The 22766-nt window shown below is 42.8% G+C and overlaps 1 protein-coding gene across 5 annotated transcripts in view; it reads right to left on the bottom strand.

Annotated features, from left to right (window-relative positions):
* Positions 1-22766, bottom strand: part of wdfy3 (WD repeat and FYVE domain containing 3) — a 114459-nt gene that overhangs the window by 50337 nt on the left and 41356 nt on the right. For 4 of the 5 annotated variants that reach the window (XM_040003604.1, XM_040003601.1, XM_040003603.1 and 1 more), the window contains exons 11-18: positions 21025-21218; positions 14520-14791; positions 14121-14318; positions 13258-13341; positions 9042-9231; positions 8498-8712; positions 5995-6107; positions 1815-2052 (exon numbers count right to left, since the gene is read on the bottom strand). In XM_040003604.1, the coding sequence (XP_039859538.1) occupies positions 1815-2052; positions 5995-6107; positions 8498-8712; positions 9042-9231; positions 13258-13341; positions 14121-14318; positions 14520-14791; positions 21025-21218 (1504 nt within the window). The remainder of the gene's footprint in view (positions 1-1814; positions 2053-5994; positions 6108-8497; positions 8713-9041; positions 9232-13257; positions 13342-14120; positions 14319-14519; positions 14792-21024; positions 21219-22766) is intronic. The other variant, XM_040003605.1, reaches the window with a different exon arrangement.

The following is a 22766-nucleotide window of genomic DNA, read 5'->3' as shown; positions in this document are numbered from 1 at the left end:
AGGGGGCCAGAAACAGGCCGCTGGATGGTTTTGCAAAATTGTAGAAAATATATTAACATAATATTTTATACAATTAATAACTTATTCATACTTCTGGTGTGGTGATGCTGGCACTGCTACAGACAACTAGAGTGGAAAGATGAATTTTCAGATCCTGTTTGACACACTTACACAAATGTTTGATCTGAAGACTGGTGCTGTCTTATTGTGTGTAGTACTGACATCACTGCGGTCCTCAGTGTACATGCTGGTGTAAAAACAGGTGGTTAAATCGCATGGCAACCAAGGGCCTGAAAAAGTGCTGGATGTCAGTTTGTTGCTTCCACTTGCTGTTTGTTATGTTACAGGCTGAGTCACTGACACGGGATGTTTTGTGCAAATTTAGATATTTGGTCTGCTAAGCTTGCATTTTTTTCGTCAGGGTAAAGAGAATCTCACTGCAGTTTTTTTAAATCGAGTCTAGTCTTACAAAAGACTGAAGGACCCTGGGTGCAGAAATGCAAACTGAATGAATATACACGTTTCCCCAGCCTCGGCCATCTAATAATTCGGTGCAGTTGGCTCACAGTAACCAACCTTTAGCTACACTGACAGAAAACCTCTACTATGATCTTCTGCAAGATGCACTTATGAATATTCATGAAGAATGCAACACATCACAACTGTGTCTCAGCTCAACATGTCCGCAAAAGCATGGGGGCGAAGTGTTGAGGTCACAGCCCACACACCGTCTTCTGACCCCCGCGCTGACTGTGGTGCTAACACACAACACAAACCGGGGGGGTGCAGCGGGCGGCGTCAGCCGCGGCACAAAGAGCAGCCGAGGGCTCCGTGTGACATAAAAGGCGGAAAATAAGCCTATTTGTATGCACGGCTCCACAACTGGAGGCGAATAACAGGCTCCTGCTGAGACAGTAGCAGGTACTGCTAAGAGACACTCACACACAACCTGTTTAGGGCGGGGGAAAATAACGTTACATCCTCAGGCGTGTTTCACTGGCGAGGAAAATTGATCCGCAAAGAGATTTAGGGCGAAAATGGTTTACAAAAGAATGGGCACCATCTGTTACTCCACCCGTAAGAAAAGGAAATTGTAAAAAGTTATAGGAAGTGTTTATGCTTTATATACATCGTATATCTTATAAGAGTATCCAATCACGGGAGTGCACGTTAGATTTTTCTGATGAAAAATAACTGTAAGAATCAAGTCTGCCACTCTTATATGGATATAAAACATTTACAAGTTATACTTCTTTATATACAGATTTGTTTCCATAAAGGCATCAGTATTTTCCAAAATGTACACCAAAGTTTGTCCCGCTCCTTAAGTCTGAAAGAGATTGTCACATTAATATAATTTTAATTTAATAAGGACTGAAATGTAGAAATGTAATGAACAGAATAGCTGTTGCCTCTGTGTTGCAGGGCACATGTTTACAGGAGCATGTTTTGGTTTCATAGCTGCATTAATGTCAAGTTGATATATACTTTGCAAGCAGCTGTCACAAACATATCAATTCTGTCTCCTGATATCCAAGATAAGCCAAGTTTGGTCAGGCTGAAGGGCAGGTTAGAATCCCCCAGAACTTAATCATGAGACATCCTGTGTGGCAACGTCAGAAATCCAGTGTGTTAAAGACACATGTTAGCATTTTTGAACTGGGCCTCAGAAATGAAAGGTCACAAAGAACCGGGTAACAAAGGTCTCATCTGAATAATGTTACATTGTTGCAAATATCATAATCAAAAATATAACCATTACTGCGTACGACTGGAAAACCAAATGCACTTAAGGTCTGTTAACCATAACTTACCCAAAGCCCTCCAGCGAGCTGTCAAACTCCACGAATGCAGGTGTAACAGCTGATCCGTGCAGGCGAATGTCATGGGGGGTTGTCATCGACACCAGGCACTTGACTCGGGTGAGGGGTACGGTGCTGCCCTCAGCGGAGCGCACGAGGCTGCGGCTGATGCGATACTGGCCATTGTCCTCCGCCGGCGTGGTGAAGACGCTGTCGGGGCCGAAGCCCTCCATGGAAGTGGTCATGCTGTCTGTGAGATTAAGAAGGCGTGGTTAGAGTCAAGACATGCAAGATGCACGATTCAGGACTGAAAGGTGGCTCCTGTTTGGTTAGCTATTCAAATCAATAACATTTTATTTATATGGCATCAAATGACAAGAACCGTCGCCTCAGGACGCTTATTAGTCTTACTTTACTTTTTAATTCATGACATTCAAAAGCAGAAAGATGTAATTGTGAAACGTGCAAAGTTTTCTAGTTCTGTTTCAGTTCCTTCACTTTGTACAACACATACAGTATCACGCAGCTGTTTGTCTTGCTGAAGACACCTCTATTTAAAGCAGATGACCTGTGATGACATATGTGGACCCTGCCTGTGAATAGACTCTCCTGTCATTTTGGCAAACCGCAAACAGAGGCAAGTCTGTCCACAGGGGTGAAGTTTCTCTGTGAGACCAGCATGAGGAATGCCCCGTCTACCTGGAGACTGTCCACGGTATGAGAGGGTTGACTTAACCCAAAGTTTTGTAGGTAGAGCTGTGAAAGGCTGCTGTTGCTTGGCATTTCTCTTTCCTCTCAGGGTCTAAGGACGCAGATTCATGCGAGTCCAAAGGCAAGAAGTATTCAGCCGATGACCCAGCAAACAGCTGAGTAAACACATGGAGTATGTTGATGGGTTAAGCCAAGCGTGAGCCATAACCATGTGAGGCGCGAGCCAACTTGCAGCCTGAGCTGCATGCTCACCAGGACGACGATGACATGCAGGACCGGACGTTCATGGATAGTTGGTAGATAGCGTGTGAACCAGCCTGTCACCGCTGCTGCTGTGCGGGCCGGCAAAGACCACATGTCTCCCTTTTCCCTCTTTCACTATGCAACAAAAAGGTTGCAGGTGGAGCAGCCCTCCCCTCTGCCAGCTCAGAAACCGTCACAGTTCGTGGGGGTTTTCATAAGCTCAGAGCCACAACAATCAAAATCCACCTGCCCATGTTCCCAGATTTTGTCTCCAAGCTAATAGCTTCACGGAGCAAACCACTACCACATCACTGTGCCCACCTATGGACCCTGTCTGCAGCTGGACGCCAGGTTCAACTTGTCTTTCAGTCCATTTTATGACTCTATAGCTATGAAGTTTCTTTTACATAATACTGGGTTGTTTCGAACGGCCTCTTTGCTGCCTTCAGTAAAGAGAGGGTGACCTTCATGCTTCGTCCGTGCATGCTTCTGGCACACGCTTTTCAGCTTCTCACTTTTTGCCCTCATCCTTTTCCATCTGAGGAAGAGATGAACCTTCGTCTGTGTGTGATGTGAATCTACACTGACCACACTCAGAATGTGTGTTTATGTGGCCAAGCTGTTTAACGGCTGTAATAATCCAGCCAGAGATAAAACTCTGCCTAAGCAGAGGCTCCCCAACTGGATTATGGAGGCTATCTTCCCAGCATCTCACAGAACCAAAGGTCTCTCTTTGCCTCAGGGTGTGAGCGCATCAGGGGATTGGAAACCTCATGTGCCCCATTTAAAGGGGTCCCTGTGAGTGATATCTGTGCTGCAGCTAGTTGGCCATCACCACACACTTTTGTTCTGGTTCAGTGACAACTCTGGGGGCATTTATACATCCCTTCCATACTGTATGTGTGCTACCAAGTGAATCAACTGAAAGCAAACAGCTTCTGTTCCCTGAAGCAGAGGAACGAGGTACAAGACAAAGTCTCTCCACTGAGAAGCTGGGCTCAGTCAGGAGCGTTTATCAAACTGAGGGACGTATATGTGCAGGAGGGGCCTCAAATATGTCATTACAGGTCATGTGGCTTAAAGCTGTGGTTCAAAGGTGTCTTCAGCTGGCACACGCAGGGACGTCATATTCCACACTGTACGTACTGCATGTTGTTCCTCTTCTTCAGGGAACCAGACTACAGTCATAACGTTTTGTTCTAAAGTCAGAAACCTTGTTGACCTGTTAATCTGTAAAGAATGAGTCAAGAATTATCAAAATCAAACTTTAAAAAAATCCTTAAACCTTAAAAATAGCCTGATTTTAAAACCCCGGAGCAGAAAAATATATGTTTTTTCCTCACTATAGAGGCAAATGTGTAGTCGGAAACCCAAAAGAAATACAAATGAACTTTTTAAACTAAATGAATTTTAGTTTAAAGCAGCTTGTTTCATCTCCCCATCTAACAGTGGTTTCTCTACTGTCCTAAAAATGTCTTGACAGAATTCCAGCACTTCAAATTTTGCATTTGTTTATTCAAAATAAAATTTATTTTCCAATTAGATTAGATTCAGAGAGAGTGGTAAAAACCCCTCACAGCTTGGTCCGCCCATGAAAACTCCCACAGCACTGAAAACACCGACTGCGAGTAGGCCACATTAAATCAAAGCTGGATTTTCATCGCCCCAGAAGGGCGATAATAACGTCCCGCGCTAAGGTAACATATTTCACCTTCTATTGAGAACATGGGTCGTCTCATTTCTAAAGAGTCAGCAGATGTGACAAAGACGAATTGGATGAAAGCAAGAATTACAACAGCCATCAATGGCAGCTAATAAACCAGACTCTTCTCACAGAGAAAGATGGCAATATGTGCTCTCCCAGTGGCTGTCTGTAAAGAGGAGTAATTACTGGGGCCTTGATATCCATTCTCAGCTGGGAGGAGACACAATAAGCAATTAAGACATGCTGAGAAGCCCAGAAAATTACAAACATTAGCAGCTGTTGATGGAAAACAAGCCATTTGCATTACATTCACAGAGGCGAGCCGATCTTTGTTTAAACATGGAGTTTACACGTCGCTTTAATCAGTGGACAAGAAGACCGCTCTAACAACTTCCTGCTTCCAAAAAGCAACGAAATGAAAAGCAGCTAAAGCACGTTGAAATGACGCCACGTGCTAATTAGTGTATCTGTAAGTCCTCGAGTCATAGCTGCATTCTGTCTACTGTCAGCTGCTGTCTGAATATATATAACATATAAATAACCATTACAGGAAGATTTAATTGGTAGGAGGGGTGGATATGAGCGTGCTCATCTGTGTCGCCATGTTAGCCATTTGATACTCAGGCTTCACGCCGCTTCTCAGCCTGTGACAGCTGGGATCAACTCCAGCGCTCACGAGATCCCAAACTGGATAAGCGGCTAACAACACGGATGCAAGGAAGGACACCTGATTAGGTTTGCCTTCTATCTTTGATCCGGCACGGAAACGAGGAGCTCTGGATAAATTGTAAAGTTCATACGTAATTAATTCCGATTGTTCCTCCGACCACTCTGAAAGCACACGGACCATCTGAGCATTTTAATCTGGCGTTAAGGAACTAAGCAAAGCTCATACTCTAAGATCAGATGTTATTCTTTGGGGAATTCATCATAGAGCAAAGAAAAGATGATTCTCCTTTTTTTTTTAAAGCTTTTGTTAAAAAAATAAATAAATAAAAATGACACTTTCTCCCAGGAGAAGCCAGCATCACAACGGCAGATGGGAATCGCTCCCAGGTGGCACATCCTTCATAGCTGCACTTGGAAGGCTGCTGTGAAAAGAGCTCTTCAATTCTCAGCTATTACAAAGTGAGAATTTTACCTGTGTCGGTATAAGAAACTATATTTGTTCGACTAATACCAAAGAACGTTGTGTGATAGGTGATAAAACAGAATCACAGAGGTTTCTAAGGTGGTTACCTTTTAGTCGGCACTTTAATAATACGTTTGAGGCCTGTAACCCAACTATAACAATTACTTATGCAGGCAGTTTAATACTTTATCCTGGGATAGATTCTATCTGTGTGGATGCAGTGTGTGTAGTTGGTATGATCCAGTCTATGCACTTGGTAAGTGTAACCGAGTGACAGCTGATAAGAACACCAAAACCCGACTTGTGTTTTATTTAATATCTCTGACAAAAAACACTTGTAGGAATATTTCGCCGGAGATCTGTGGAACAGTGAGTACAATGATCGAATGTTACAATCTTACTTCTCATCTCGGCGTCGTAGCTGAGAGAGCTCGGTTTGTGGACCCGGTAGTTCTTCAACAGCTTCTTGTCCCAGGCGCCACAGTTCAGCGGGTTCCCGAGCCGTAAGAACTCCCTGAAGGGGAAGATAAGCAGGAAGTCAGGAATAAAGAAAGAACAAAGAAAAAACAATTAGGCCAGTATCACTGCTGAACTTCCTTTATTTCAGTTTAATTAACCTTATTTAAGTAGCGCTCCTGTTTTAAAATAACCTCAGCCTTTGTTTCCCCCCCCACTGTTACTGAAAATCAAAAAGTCCTTACAGTGGCTTTAAGAAGAGCGCCTTTGTTTAGGCGAGGAACTAAACTAAAGCTTGCCTTCACACTTCAATCATCCTATTAACAACATGTGGAAGGAGGAAGTGAGCATGCATTTGTCTCGGCATCAACAGGGAGGTGTTTTTCAAAAGTGATTACTTCTATACCCAAATGCACATTTTGCAGATACGCTCCCTAATATGCACATAGATGGTCCTCAGCCATAAACCTTCCCAGAAATGAAAGGTACAAACTCGTGTCCAAACTTTGGCCATTAAGGATGCAGAAATCTTTTAAATATAGTACCTGGGCCGTGCTCGTGTGAAGCATGAGCCTCGAGGCCTATTGTACTCTTTTAGGCGCATTTCTTTTTTTCAGTGCGTAACTGCCATACTATGTCCTTTATGTTCTCATTAAGCAGTGAAGCACATCCTAATTGGATGCAGTTTGTTAAGTCAGCAGTTACTTCCACTCCTCAAAAAGCTGAGGTTTACAGCATTTTCAGTCTGTTTCAAAGTCAGTGACATGGTTGACCGGCATGTAAGTGACATGAATGCAAAGTGTTGCTGTGATTGTTTGCGTCTGCTGTCAGAGCGCTCGATGTGCGACACCAGCGGCTGGAAGCAGACGATATCAGAGCGGCACCGAGGAGGCAGAAAGACTCTGGAGCTTTGCTGCTGGCTGATGTTGACAGAGCAGAAACAAAATAAAAATGGGAAGAAGAAAAAAATAAGAGGAGTGGAAATATGAAGGGTAGGCCTGACAGGGAGGGGGGGGGGGATGAAGGGAAGGATGGGGAACAGGCTGACAGACAGCGATACGTGTACCCCCAGCATAATTACAGCTGGAGGGAGAGAATGTGAGCCAGGCAGGCCGCATTAACATATGAAAACAACCAACCATGTGCATGTCAAATAACTTTCAGTCTTGTCCCTCAACCCCAATCTCCCATCTCACGTAACAAGTCAAGCGGGAAATGAGAATCACTCCGTTTTGCCTGCATATAAAATCCGTCTTCATTCAGTGAAACCCGACAATGCAAATGCACATTAGCATGATAAAAAAAACAAAACTGCTTTCCATGAACAAAATGATTTTGTTCATAAAACATTATTTGCTCCAAGCTCAGGTCTGTGCAGAAAAGTCCAGACAAACACTTTAATGTTTAAAAAACCCTGAATGTGAGGTATTACATCTCTTCATTGTTCTCAGGTTTTTGTGGGTCTGTCCTTTGGTTTCTTATTTACTGGTTAAATGGAGTAAAAAAAAAAAAAAAAACTAAAACCAATTTAAAAAACCAGCTACAACCAAGAAACAGCTGAACGTCAACTTTCCCTGAACTTTAAACTGCACGCTGGGATGTTAATACTGACAATGGCACAGTTTCATTTTATATCAATGTGACTTTAAGGCTTTCTTTTTCTTCATGTGGAAATAATAACCTGGACCGATATTTGGTTATGAATGAGATTTAGATCCCTCCTCCGTCTAACAGTTATGGACAGTGATGGACCTCCATAAAGCAAAGTAACGCACTGCCTTTACTTTTTTGTCTCTAATACTTTATATATCTTACTTCACCACAGATAAATCTGTTTTCATGTGATGCATTTGTTCACTATTTAAACCTGGTTGCTGATTCTGTTCCATCAGCAGTAAAGTACCTCATGAAACGGTGTGCATCAGAGGTTTATTGTGCTTAGAGTTAAGAGTCTGAGAGAAAGCCTCATAAAGATTTGGGTTTGATGTAATGTTGGTTAAGGGGGTCTGAGGTTGGGTTTAAGGTTGTAGTATAAATAGTAATTAGTTAGACTAATAATTCATATTTTATTAATATAGAAGGTGTTGATTGGCTCCAGCTGGGACTGCATTCTTTTGATCTGGAAAAAGAAAGGCTGTGTCAGAGTGAACGGTGCAGCTGTGCAGGTGTCAGCTGGCGATAGCACCGCTGATGTTAGCCAGACTCACCTAATCTGACCTTGTGTGTTTCTGTGATGTTAGTCAAGGATTTCATCTGAAACTTCATTTAGATTTTCAAAAAAAAAAAAAAATATTTGTTTGAGTTGTCTTGCTTTTATGCTTTTCTTATTTTAATCTCTTTATTATCATCTGAAACAGTCATTGTTGGGGCAGCATTTCAGTGTTGAAGCCTCTCAGTTTAGGTTTGTTGGTGCCTACATCATGTTATCAACACGGCCAGCTTCAGTACCTGAGTGCTATCGGCTGCAGGGCCTGCGAGGCCAGCCTCTCGAACATCCTCTGCAGCGGCGGGTGCAGAGGGTGGTCTTCATCGCTGAGGGCCTGGCTGCAGCGCTGCAACAGTCGCTGATGGTGGCAGGCTTCACACAACACCTGCTGGTTCCTCTCGCTGTTCACCAGGAGCTGCAGGATGTTGGCGACTGCCAGCTGCAGGTCGAGGGCATGCTGGGAGGAGCAGAAAGTTGGAGAGCTAGACGTTAAAACCAAGACTAAGACTTAAGCTTAGTTTAAATCGCCCTGTAAAGAGGCAAAAATAAGCAAAATCAGGTAAATGTGAGAGGGTGCTTTGTGCAATTCACTGATTAGAAAGTTTATTACCTGCATGTAATCATTCAATACGACTGACTTTCCCCTAAAACACACATATGTAGCTGACTCACACTGTCTGGCTGCCGTCTGACGTGAAAAACCCAACTGAAAAAAGGCACTTCCTGCCTGCCATCGAATCCCTTCACCCACTTTGACAGGAAGCACATTGCCTTTCATTTCCTCACCTCTGGCTGGCTGTCAGAGGAGACGGAGGGCAGCAGGTCCACCATGGCCAGCACGGCCCCTGGGTGAATGACCACCATGTCTGTTGAGGACGATGAGGAAATGGGGTGGGAGGAGTTCGTTAAGTGGAGCTTCAGGTCAGTCAGGGCTTTCGCTGGTGCAGGGGGGCCCGACGTGCCGTAGTAACCGTGTCTGGGAGCACAAAGGAAGAGAGAGGGGGAAGTCAAAATTGGCTTTTTCAAAGCAAGCTGCATGAAAATATCCACATAACATTTCACACAGAAACAAAAGGTAAAAATACTGTGAAAACTTTGCTCCTGTAAATATAAACTTTTCTTTTCATAAAGCATCAGAATGTTGAGTTTTTGGCCACGGAGAAGCCTGATTGTCCCCGTTAATGGAAGTTTGTTTACTCTCTAAACCACTCGAGTCGCAACTGTTTACAACTCCTGCTCTGCTGTAAAATATGTAAGTAGCTCACAAAAACACAAAATCTTATTCATAATCAAAGTCGCAGGATCTTCCAGGGCTCAGGGGGAAACCTTGCTCTCCTCCCAACACTGATCAGTGTAAGCATTGTATTTAACACCGACTGTAACTTTAGTTAACACCAGTCGAGTTGTTTGCACACTTCAGAGATCGAGGTGTCAGATGGCTACAGTTCCATCCAAAGCAACAAGCCCCCTACCCTCCACGCCCCACTGTGCAGGCAGCAGAGAGTAGGAGATCTGCAGGGGCCTGCACTCGGGCAATTAGGCAAAATAGGTGCGTTACTGCGATGCAAATCCCTCCTCAGGAGAAATGCAGAGCTGGAAAGGTTAGAGTCAGCATAAAACGCTGGGGGGCAAGAAAATGAACCAGATTGTTGATGTTCACAGCAGCTGGTGGATGCTTCAAACTGTTTTTGGATTCTTCAGAACCGAATCACTCGTTTAATTGATTATCCGCTGCCGGATAAAACATAAAAATCTCCTTATGTTTGCCTCCTAGTAGTTTCTAACTCGGCTTTGAGTTGCTGATTTATTTCATTATTTGTTCTGATTTCTTTTTGTTTAATCTGTGAAGTTCTCAACTATACATTAGAAAATCATTAAAAGCAGAGTTCGCCTGATTCAGTGATAAATGCAGTGTAATGGAAGCAACATGCTTTAGTAAACGCCAGCTGTGCTGAAGTGGTTAGAGCTCACACAAGCTACAAAGGAGGAAACCAAGACTAAGCCGGTCAGGTTTTCAGGGATTACAAACCTTTATGAGTGCAGGTCATGCCTTAAAGACCTCTTAATATAATATTATCCCAACAGAGTACTTCATTCTCACTCTGCACAATTATTTGTGGTTTCTAAAAGTGGAACATGAGGAAGAGCTTTCAGTTATCACCCCCCGTCCTCCGTAACCACCCAGACGGGCACCCTCTCTACTTTAAGATTAGGCTTAGGAATCACCCACTTTTCATTTTAAATCAATTTTAATTTTCTTCCATTTCATTTATATGATCGCAACAACAGTTCGCTTAAGACCCCTCATATTGTAAGTTAAAGACCGTAGACTAATACAGAAACGACCCCCTTTGAGCGACACTTGACAACAGCGGGAAGGAAAAACTCTTGTTTTACAGGAAGAAGCCGCCAGCAGAAGCAGGCTCAGGGAGGGGCGGCCATCCACCGGCTGGAGACGAGGCCTTTATGTAGCATTAACCTCGTCTACTCCTCGTCCTTTTCTCACTCTTTTTTCCTTTCTCTTTTCTCTTTCCCTTCAGCAGATGATATAGGGGATTATTGGAGCTTTTAACTAATAAGGTAAGGTCTTAAACTTGGAGAATAAAGCACCTCGATGTTACTGGTGAGGTGAATTGGTGCTATATTTAAACAAATGAACAGAAAAACTGAATCGGTGCAAACATTATGAATCTGATTTATTCTCACAATGCCTGATTACTGTGGCCCAGGCACCCCCCGTGTTTCCTGTCAGGTGTTTTGTGTAAATGGAGACTTAAAGCTTAAAGTGTAAAATCTTGCTTTATTTTCGCGCTGCTGTTTCAGATTTAGCTGGCTCAGCGTGGACACGGTCTAAAAACATGAGGCATCCTAGCGTGCAACTGAAAGAGTTCCTTTTTCAGACTAAAGAACATAAAAAAAACAAGAACAGCTTTTTCATGTCACTGTCATAAACATGATGATCACGGCGCTGATTGCTGCAATTTGCACATCACAATCACCGCCATGTTCTTCAAGGCAAAACTCGCTGCTTGAGCTGAGCAGCAAAATTACACCAGACAAGCTTTTGTTTTTATGGAACAATGAAAAAAATTAAGTATTTAGCAACTTTCTTCATATTATTCAGGCTGCCAAATAAACCCGAGTAAACTAAGGCTTCCGATCATAAACACACTTGTTGACACTGAAGTAAAAACAGAGGAAGCAACTGCGACGCTATTAAATCCACAAAGAAGATCTTATAATGAAGTGCATTAGCAAGGACGAGTGCCCCATCATCTCTAATTGTCAAATTAGTCCTCCTCATGAATATGCAGTGCTGGAGCCGATCCAGACAGGCGGAGGGGGAGACGTCTGCAGGGGAGAGACCCTCGGCCTCACCTTGACAGCAGACAGCAGAGCACATTTAAAATGTCCCGACCAGTTTTCCCTTTGTAAATGAAATTCAAATAGGAGCAGAGATTGGGCTTTTAGAGAGAGAGGGGCAATTTCAGCAGATAGAAGAGAGGACAGAGGAGCACAGGAGGAATGTGATGAGAAGAAAAACGCACGGTAATTTAGACTGAATCTGTCTGACAGTGTGGAGAAACGTCTCAGCGGGGGTCGCAACGAAACATGAATTCATTTAAAGCAGTTTGTGTATGCAGCTAAGAGCTTGAACTACTGTTTTAGTCATTCTACTACTTTAAATCACCTCCGGTATTAATTTGTTTTTTTAAAAAGGTCAAGACCAACACCCTGTTTCAAAGAAATGTAGCCAGTAACATCTAATCAGGATCTTCTTTTGTCCGTGCTTCATTTTCAGGCTTTCAAATCAGCGTTTACGTGTGAACGAAGAGTCAAAACACACAGAGAAAACTGCATTTACCAAAAAACACATTTTTCCTGCACGACATCACTTACTGCTAAACAGATGACTGTGACTCACTGACTTGTCATTTTCTGTAGATGCTGAAATATCTGCTGCACTCTTTTGGCAGCGAAAATCATAAAGTTTGAATCTGATAAAACAGTTTGAGTATGATGTTGTGGATGATCTCTAAGCCTCTGGACACCGCAGGTAATACAGTTGTGTCTTTAAAACTACTCATGAATAGTGCTTCATTTTAAAGGCCATATAATATGCTGTTCTTCTTCTCGTCTACCAGAGTAAACCTCTAATGAGTCACGGTTAAAATTATCCTTATTTACTGAGCTCAACAAATTTATCAGACCAGCTGTCGTAAACAGAAGAAAACAAGTATTTTAGGAATCTGTCAAAAACGTGTTTCACACTGTCCTCTGAAAAAAGAGAAATTAAGTGTAAATAACTATAATTTGGCATCTTAATAACAAAAAATAGTTTCGCTTTCTTGTGATTTTTTTTTTTAAAGATGTAAAAAATTAATGAACAACAATAATAATTATATTTTAGCATTGATTGAAGACGTTCCACATAAACTATTAGAGAATTATAGGGAGTCATCCTGGTAACTACAGCAGTGTTTAGTGCATCTATGGCACAAACCGCACACTTTGTGGTGGTTTAATAAATCGTATACTGGCCGTTGGTCTATGCACTCACTTCATCTAAATTAAGCTGCTTTAGCTCCTTGCTCTCCCTTTAAGTCGCCCTTCTTCTAATTGGCTGCCCCTCACAAAGGGGAGTAAGTGCGTCTGTGCTCTACGGCATCATAAAAATCAAAGAGTAAAAAAAACTGTCTGACACTGTGTGTTCAGAGCACCCTGAAGCCTGAGTGTCTCACATGGATTACCACCAGCACTTTGGGCATGATTACTATGAGCAGAAAAAGCATTAGGTCCTCTTTAATGTTCATATGTGTCTGTTTTAAAAATGAGGAAACAAGTTTAATTCCTGTAAAACAGCTAAAAGTAGCTCTATGTGACAGTTAACGGATCAGTGGTTATTCTGGCACACAGCAGGTCTCTTTTAGTATCTACTGAAGGTAAGCATGACAGAGAAGGAGGGATGAGGGTGAGGAAAGTGACAGAGCGCTGTAGCTACCTCTTCCTGGCGAGTGCTGGCGTGCCCCACGGGGAGGGCAGTGAGGTCTCGTGAGTCAGGCAGGGAGGCACCTGCTCCGCACGACTGCGTCGCGCCACGCGCGCACACATTCAGACACAGGCATGCACACACACACGGCCGTGCAGATGGGCCAGACCGAGGATGAACAGCCAGACAGCGCCAGAGGTTAAAGGAAGAGAAACAGAAAGAGAGAAAAGAAGGGGAAGAGGTTGTTAGTGGAAAAGTGACAGAGAAAACAGGATCAGAGCTCCGGCTGGGGCACATGCACAACGCCACCTACACACGATCCTGGCATGTAGCGTGAGGAGCTTACTTTAATAACTGCATTACTAAATATGGATAAGAAATCACAAAGTTTAAAGTTTGTTTTAGACCTTTGTGGTGCACACATGCAGATGGACTGTAATTATCCAGAAAATTAACATATCTTCAACTCAATTTGAGCTCAAATTAAGCAACTACAATCTGTCACAAAGAGCAAACAACAAAGTGGTTGTCTTGAGAGTTTTTCTTTTGTTTGCAGAGGAATCGTAGGCGCACTGAAGTTTGGAATATTTGACAGCTGAAATGTCACGAATTCTGGAAACATGACAGCACCACCAGGCTGTGCAGCTTCTATGTTATACTGCACGTGTGTGAGCGGGCAGCCACGCTTTCAGGGGTTTCACTATGGTGCAATATGCACACTGCTGACAGCTGGATATTATATCTGCTGGTTATTGTGTGAACAGAGGATGGTGAAATTATAACATACAGATTGTGCATTTAGAGCTATATTTATTATTAATCTTGAATAAATGTTCCTAACAAAGCTGCACTGTTCGGGTCTTTGCTTTGCTGACCTGTCAAAAGAATCTGTGGCCATCTTGTACAGATAGATGAAGAGCTTGCTGCAGTGCTTGAGCGTAGGGCAGACGCTGTCTCCTGCACAGCCTCCAGGGACGGCCTCGTCCTCCAGGAGCCTCTGGAAAGGCTGAGCGTTGGAGGGGAACACACTTGTGGGGCCCAGCTTCTTAGTGTCTGAGAAACAGCCCAGCAGCCTGGAGGACGGCGAGCAGTCGTTAGGAGAAGGCAAGAGGACAACCATACTCATACAAACAATCATAACACTTCCAAAAGTCTTAATTTCACTCAACTTCAACTATCTGGATGTTTTTCTGACAAACTGTGGTCTACTCGACTGCTCGGTGTGTTGTGTCCACAAAACAAAACGTCTTCTTTCCTAAACAGGCGGTCCTTACCTGACCGCGTCGGCCAGCTTCTCGTACTGGATCTCCGTACGGAAGAAGTGCGAGTTGGCTGGCTCGTAGCGCATGGCGGCGGTGAGCGTGCAGAAGACTGTGTGCAGGAGCTCAAAAACCTGGTTCTGGTTCACGCGCTCCCAGCCGTGTCGCAGCGGCTGACACAGCGAGCGCTCCATGGCCACCAGAAGCGAGGTGACGTAGACGAAGCCGCCCACCTTGCGGAACACCGTCCGAGTGCGGTGACTCTCTCGCAGCACGGATAACAAAGCCTGAAGAGAGGAAGGATTATTTCATTGGGATTTTTACAGACGGACACGTCTACAAACGCTACTGTTTTTGCTTTAGCTAACGTAGCTTGATGCGTAATGTCTTCTGACGATGTCACACGCCATGTTTCTCCTTCCCTGACAGACCTGAACTCCCACTTATTTACTTTATAACTTGCTCAGTTATTTTCTCCTGTCTTGATTTTTCATGTCATTTATTTTTTGTCAACCCCTTCAATCACATTTCTATTCATCAACTCATTTTTCCTCTCATTGTTCTTTTTCAGGGACATATTTATGAGCCCCTCTGGGTTTCTTCGCCTCGCTGCACCGACTCGGTTTTTATGGTTTGCATTTGCAAGCAACCAAACTGAAACATCAAACTGTAACCTAGATATGCGTCTGGGGAGGTAAAAAAAAAATGCCTGAGAACACAGAGCGACTATGACAGGCAAAGGTTTTAATTGGCAAACAGGGAGAAAAATGTCTGCGACCGACAGCAGGTGAAGCTTTTGAATGACACCGGTGACGTGCGGTGTCAATAAAAAATAAACAGCACCACCGGGGGCTTTTTAATATCATCACCTCTGAAGTAAAAATGATGGAAGCATGCGATGCACAACTAAATGATGCATGCTTCTCTGCATACTGCAATAAGTACATGTGCAGTATTTCAGTCAAGAATATAACAAACTAAAGAAGTACTGGTACTAATGTTACTCAGGCTAACTTGACAGTCGTGGATATCTGAAAACAATCAATACATTATTTTTATACATTTGTAATGGTAACGTGAGGAAAAATAACTCTTTAAACACCAGGACGTCAGTGTGGAGAGCAGAAGACGGACCGCATTAACCAAATTCAATCTTAAAACTATTCCATAGTTGATGAAAATGATTTATTTATGAAAACTATTTATTTTTCCTGATTTTGCTGTACTGGAATCATCACTTTATTTCTGATTTGCACAAATAACTCTCATTCTCTGACACTCTCAGTACCCTGAACTCATTTATTAAACAAACTTTTTTATATTTATTTATGTTAAAATTCAATGTTTTAATATTCACACAACACCTGAGATTGATTATTTAAGATAATCACAGACCGTCTCAGAGGGGGACATTAAGTGGGGGAGAAGAGCATGAAGGTAGAGAAATGTAGGGAGGAAAATAGAGGAGAAGACAGAGAGTGGAATGCAGGGATGAGGAAAGATGAAAGGGAGTGAAGGAAGACTGGGGGGGGGAGTAAAGAAGATGAGGGAGGGAGGAAGATAGGAAGGCAGATTGGGAGAAAGAGAGGGAGGAAGCTGGGAGGAATAGGTGGTGGGGAGGGAGCAAAACAGGGAATAAGAGAGCGAGATACCAAGGAGGGCGATAGGAATGAAGAAAGGAAGAGAAAGAGGAGGCAAGGAGGGAGGAAAAGAGTCAGGAAGGGAACATGATGGGAAGGCAAATCGGCAGGAAGCGAGGGAAGGACATCGAGTGGAATGGAGGACGGTGGTAGAGAGGGAGAAGTGAACAGAGGACAAAAAAGAAAGAAATGGGATGAAAAACAGGAGGAGGGTCGAGTCCTTGGTCGACCGCTTCAATTTCAGGGCTTTGATTTAGTTGTGAATATTCTGTAGTTGCTCAGGATGCTTTGCTTCTGTCCAGTCGGTGGGACAGGCTTATTTGGCACCATGAGCAGGATCAGGAAATGCTGACCAAATGCTGAAAAAACCCTGAAACTCAAAGGGGTAGATCAACTCCACGGTCTTGTCTTCTGGAGACTGTGGTTTGTGGAAGGCACAAAGAGTTGTCTCAGACCGCCTAGGACAGGGGTCTCAAACTCGCGGCCCGGTGGCCACTTGCGGCCCACGCCACCCCTACTTGCAGCTGACGTGAAGAAATATAATGCAATTTGACCCTTGAAGTTACTTTTTTTGTTAGGAAGGATGTGTTTGTTGTTGACTGCAATGGTTAAAGAAGTTCTTTAAAAAGCCAAAAACGATTTAATATGAAGGCAACATGAGCAGAGAGCACAAACATGTCGAGGGATTGGCTGCGTTAGTTCACTGAGAGTCAAAAACTAATGTGCGCACTTATGTCTGCATTTTTATTTTGTTAAATACGAACAAAATTATAGCAGAAGTGCTGCCACGTTTCTGGCCGGAAAGAGAGGACGAGTTTGTTTATTTGGCAGTTCAATGAACGGCTTCGGTTAAGAGAGAGAAAGATTATTACGTTCACATTTGCAGATTTGTCTTGTTAAACAATATTTGAAGTTTAAAAAAACAAAAACAAAACGCTACATTTTCAGAAACATTTGTGGGTGTTTTTTTGTTTGTTTTGTGTTACTTGAACACTAAGTGGCCCTCCAATGAGACGACAGAGCCAGCAGTGGCCCACAGCTCATTCAAGTTTGACACCCATGGCCTAGATCTTTGCCTCTGTTCAGCTGGTGGAAAAGGTTCCTGTTTCCAGTAGGACAGGATCATCAGATGCACTTTCTTGTTCTGTCACTTCAGAATCATTACAGTGACCAACAGTGCAGTTTGAGTAATGAGTAATGCAGTACTGAGGTTTTGTTTTTGCAGCGTAACTACTGAAGTGGCTGGTGAGAGTGTGTGTATATGTATTTACTTTTGAAGCTGTGGTCAAATAGAGTTCACTGAACAAACCGTTATCCATGACGGACCACCAGCATACTAAGAAAGTCAACTCGGACTTTGGCACTCATACCAATGGTGCTCCTAAAAATCGACCCCTAACCTCTAAAAGCAAAAAAAGACAAAAGACAAAAATTTTACATTTACTTTTTGAAGTATTTTTTGCCTGTTAAAAACATTCAACTCAAGACTCATTCCACGCAGTTATTAAAAAAATTATGGTTCAATATAGGGCAGTATAGGTCTTTGTATGTCATACTGTAATGACTGTAGCACATGTATAGGTTATATTTATGTAGCACATATACACAGCACTGTGCAAAAGTCTCAAACAGTCGCTCATTTCTCTCTATCCTGTTAGGAAAAAGGTGAAAAATAGTGCAGTCAATTAATGAAACATGTGCCAGCATACACTGAAATACAGCCAGAAACAGAGTTTGTATGATTTTAACAAGCTTGAGTGTCAATATTAATACAGCCTAAATTCTCTTAGGTGAGCCTTCTTGTAATATCTTTAAGTAGTCTTCAGGAATAATTCTCCAGGCTTGTTTAAGAACACCAAAACTTTTTTGTCTGACACGGTTCTATTGTGTACTTTTCTGTCCAGATACGATTTCCCTGCATTGGAAAAGCATACTTTAATAGCTCTTTAAAAACCAAGGTGGTTTTTAAAGAGCTATTAAAGTATAAAATTGTATTTTTTTGGTGCAAAAATACAATTTTATGCCTTTCAGACTCTGATCTTTGGCATTTTGCATCGATTCAGCTAAAGAAATGGGAACCAATCGTGCGTGTTTGTGAGAGACTGATAGTAAAACGCCTAAAGATACAATTTAAACTAATTTGTACCTCAGCTGTAAAAGGCTCAAGAGCAAAGTCAACTCGGACTTCGACACTCATACCAATGGTGCTCCTAAAAATCGACCCCTAACCTCTAAAAGCAAAAAAGACAAAAGACAAAAATTTTACATTTACTTTTTGAAGTATTTTTTGCCTGTTAAAAACATTCAACTCAAGACTCATTCCATGCAATTATTAAAAAAAATTATGGTACAATATAGGGCAGTATAGGTCTTTGTATCTACCACTCAATTCAATTTTATTTATACAGCGCCAAATCACAACAACAGTCGCCTCAAGGCGCTTTATATTGTAAGGTAGACCCTACAATAATACATACCGCTCATTATTTCGCACTCCGCTGTGATATAACGAGCGGTCACGGTCACGTAGCTTTCCGTTGCCCTGCAGCTCCACCCATTTGTAGCAGTTAGAGCAACAGAAGATGCCTGGGACAGTTCAGCCATAACTTTAATCTTTTCCTGCTCATACATGCCTGGAACTATCTTGCACACTGAAGTGGACACGTAACGGGATATCATAGCGTGGCTCAAGCACGTTCATCGTAGTTTAAACCCCTTGTTTTGCACAACAGAATACGGCGTCCCGTCTGCAGCTAAACACCCCAGTAGCTTCTGTAATAGCTTTAGCCGGTCGGACTGGGCAGCAAAGGGCTGCTTAAATACTGCAAACTCCTCTGCTCCTCCACTTGGACCGCTAGCTCTGACCATAGCTATCGCTTGACAGACTGACCACGCGCACCATACACATACTTTTTTTTTCTTCTTTTTCGAATCTTTGGATCACGTGCGTGTCGAACCGTGGAGTGGGATCGGTTCGGATTTCGGATCAACCGTGATCCGTTGCACCACTACTAACCTCTGACCTTGAGGTCCAGGTCACCGACATTTGTCTGAGATTTTTATTAGATACACCCATGATATCAATTGGATTTTTTTACATCATCTCGGTCTTGAGTTATCGCGATCACAAATTTGAGTGTTATGCCGCCCACCCGCCCAGCAAGGTGATCACAATATCCAATCAGCCTTTTACGGCTGAGGGGTAAAACGCAGAAGATTTGGCAGGCTCCTGTTTGACAGTTTACCTGCTCATTACCATGTTAAATGTTCAAGATCATGACAGCAACATTAGAAAAAGCACAGCTTGTTTGGAAGGGTTGCTTGGATGGATCCTCTTCTCTCGAAAACAAACATGGAAACACAGCGGCACAGCTTAGGTTTGTTTCGGAACCAACCACAGGACATCTGGAACTACGTGGATGTTTGGGCATAATGCACAGCGCCACGCCTGACAGCATATTAACACAAACACGTCATACTACTGTGCAGTATGTCAGCACGGTGGTGGAGGGGCGATGACTTATGTTTGCTTTGCAGCCACACGACCTGGCACCTTGAAGTCACCAGTACCAAAGTGTCCTACAGTCAAACGTGAGGCCACCATTAAAACTGGGCCATGCAACAGAAGACAGATCCCAAACTCTGCAGCAAAAGAAAAAACTCAATGAAGTCTTTTCTTTTGAAACACTGGTGGGACGTTAAGAGAGCTGTGCAAAAACTTCTGTCTGCAAACGTGAAATGAACTGAAGCTGTAAAGGGGAAAGGCTTCTACAAGACACTGAATCATGGGATGTTCTTAGCTTTTCACCTAGATGCAATAAAAAAAACTAAGAACATCCCATGTTTTGTTGCTAAGGAACACGCCACCAGTGAAATCTCACAGAGAATTGCATCCCAGTACTGAGAAATCACTGCACTGGATTTTCACATTTCCCATCGCTCATTTCTCAAGATTACAGCTAGAAAAGTAATGAGTATAGCTGGGACCTATAAACATGTCCCACTGGAGGGACAGTGAATAAAGGAGAAGTAAAAACTGTTACACGTTGCACCACTGATCCAGCTGTTTCCTGCTACTTTAGAAGACTTACAGACTCAGCACAATGCTTTTAAAACCAATCACAGGATGTTAAAGACATCCTCTTCCTGGGAAATTGCCACCAGGGTACATCTATACGCACATAAAACTTGGCTTTTGGGGTGTTAAGTTTACCAGCCATGGGGAGGCTTTAGGGACAGGCTGTTCTCTCTCGAGATATATACGTGGACACCTTCACAAGGCTGGTATCTCTTAGAGGGTCTGCAGTGCGTTAGTGTAAGTGATACTTAAACTCTGAAGAAGAGGGAGGAAAAATTATTAAAGTCAAACCAGATTTGATATGAGTTCTTTGGAATCCTTTTTAGGGCGATAATTAAAATCCCTGATTAACGGAATTGGAGTAAAATGCTGACGGGTTAATCCAAGTAAAGCCTCGGCATGTGAATAACCTCGTTTGAAGGAGTGGAATCTGAAAATGCAATTACGCTTCCGCAGATGAGCCTCGCTCACATCCTGTCTGTGTGTGAGTGAATGTGAGTGTAGTGTATGCTTTTATGTGCACCTAGCTCTCAGTGCACCTTGTTTGAAGCAATTACTGTATGCAGGGCTTCAAATGAATATTGATTTTTTAAATTACAGACTTTCCTTTCCTGAGCCATCTCACGCAAATTCACAGACGGGGTTTTTTTTAGTGTCTACTAAAACAAATTCAGCAGAAGTAAATGTAAAAAGACACAAACTGCACAAATTAAAGGAATATAAGTGGTGAATCCCAGCAGAAAGCGCCTCGACAATATTGATTAAAACAAAAAGAAGACGAATAAGTGGCGTGAGCCGTTACCCTCAGTATGTCTGTCTTCAGCTGCAGCTCACTGGGCGGTGCAGAGTGCATGAGGCCCAGCAACGTTCCCATGTCGTCGTCGCCGCTGGGCGACAGGACAAGCTGCTGGATGATGAGCAAAGCGTGTTCGCGACACTGGCGGTACTTCACGATGTTGTGAACGCAACGCGCGCCACCGAACTCTCTGAACAGAGCTGCAAGAAAAGAAGAAAACACAAAACATAATGAAATCAGGTCAATTAATGAATAAGCCACTTTGTTGCTGATGGGTAGATTTCAGAGTACTAAGAACCTGTGGTTGCAACGTAATTAAAGACTACATCCAAGTTTTACTATGGTCGGCTCTAAAGTTTAGTCGCGATTAATGTACACGCTGAGGACGCGCTGAACTGTTGTGCTGTTTTTTGCCGCTGTTAGCTAATGTTAGTCGCTGTTAGCTACTGTCAGCCAGAGTTCAACCATCTGTGACGTGGATGTTCCTCTGCTGGACTTGGAAGCTCAGTTAATAAAGTCTTATATGATGTGAAAATGTAGCTCAACTGTTAATCAGAGGTAAGTGTGATTTTTAGCCGCCATGATGCTAGCTCATAACTTGTTGTTTAGCCGGCTCTTATCAGCTGTCTGGAGACGTGAGGATGGCAAATCTAATCTGCTGACAGATTTGAGACTACGCTAGCGGCGCTTTAATCACATTTTTGTTCATTTGGTGAAGAGGACTCCTTCTCTGATGATAAAACATGGGTATGATGCTTTATATCTTTAGTCTGAAGGTGCAGACACAAATTTAAATGTCTCTTACATGGCATTCGGACACCTCTTTTCTGCCTTTGATGTACTGCGTGTATGGCCAAACTTTAACCACATGTAAAACACAATTAGTGAAACAGGAGATTTCCTTCTGGCCACAGGATTCAAATATGGTGTGGGTAACATGGTGGCTTCCACAATCCACAAACCAGCTCCAATGTATTTGTAATGAATTAATTCTGAGTTTATGAGAATGCATCATTGGAAGATGCAATCACACTATTCTATGTACGGTTTCCTTTTTCTTCTATTAAATTACCTTTAAAAAAAAAAACTAGAGAGTGCACCTTTAAATACTTTCATTCACTGCAAGCCTTGAAGATTTGGTTGTTGCTCCGAGGGACCAACTGGGCCCCAGAATCACCAGAATACTCGTCTCTTTCAATTTCCCCTTTGATTTGTAAAATGAAAATTATGAAGTTATGCACAAATAACCTTAGATCCTTCTTTTAAACATTTATAAGGAACGTTTCGGCATGTTCAAACCTCTTCTTAAAAACCCATTTGATAAATGTTTTACTGAAAAATATTTTTTGTAACCTTCTTGATATTTATTTAAGTTTATCTGCAAATATAAAAACCTTGAGCAGTCCCATTACTATCATTTCTTTCTAATCTTGTTCAAGTCTCTCCAGGCCAGCTGAGGAGGATCAAGCGTAAAATGTAAATGTAATCAATGTGTCAGAGTGAAGCGCTCCAAATATTACACACATCATCGTCGTCCTCACCGAACCACCCGGTCGTCGTCATCAAGGTCAAACGGCGCTGTGAGCTGTCAGTGTTCTCACTGCTGCTTATGCTTGTGATTCACTGCATTTCTACAGCTGACCGACGAACGATGAGCGTGTAAAATAAATGCAATAACATCATTTATTCATCCCTAGTGGAAAACTCTTTCCTTTCCACTTCAACAGGGAGGTCAGAGTTCATGGCAA

Source organism: Simochromis diagramma, unplaced genomic scaffold (assembly GCF_900408965.1).
Source record: "Simochromis diagramma unplaced genomic scaffold, fSimDia1.1 OVJJ01000583.1, whole genome shotgun sequence".
Lineage (NCBI taxonomy): Eukaryota > Metazoa > Chordata > Actinopteri > Cichliformes > Cichlidae > Simochromis > Simochromis diagramma.
The sequence above is the reverse complement of the archived record's forward strand: the minus strand, read 5'-3'. Positions and strand labels throughout refer to the sequence as shown.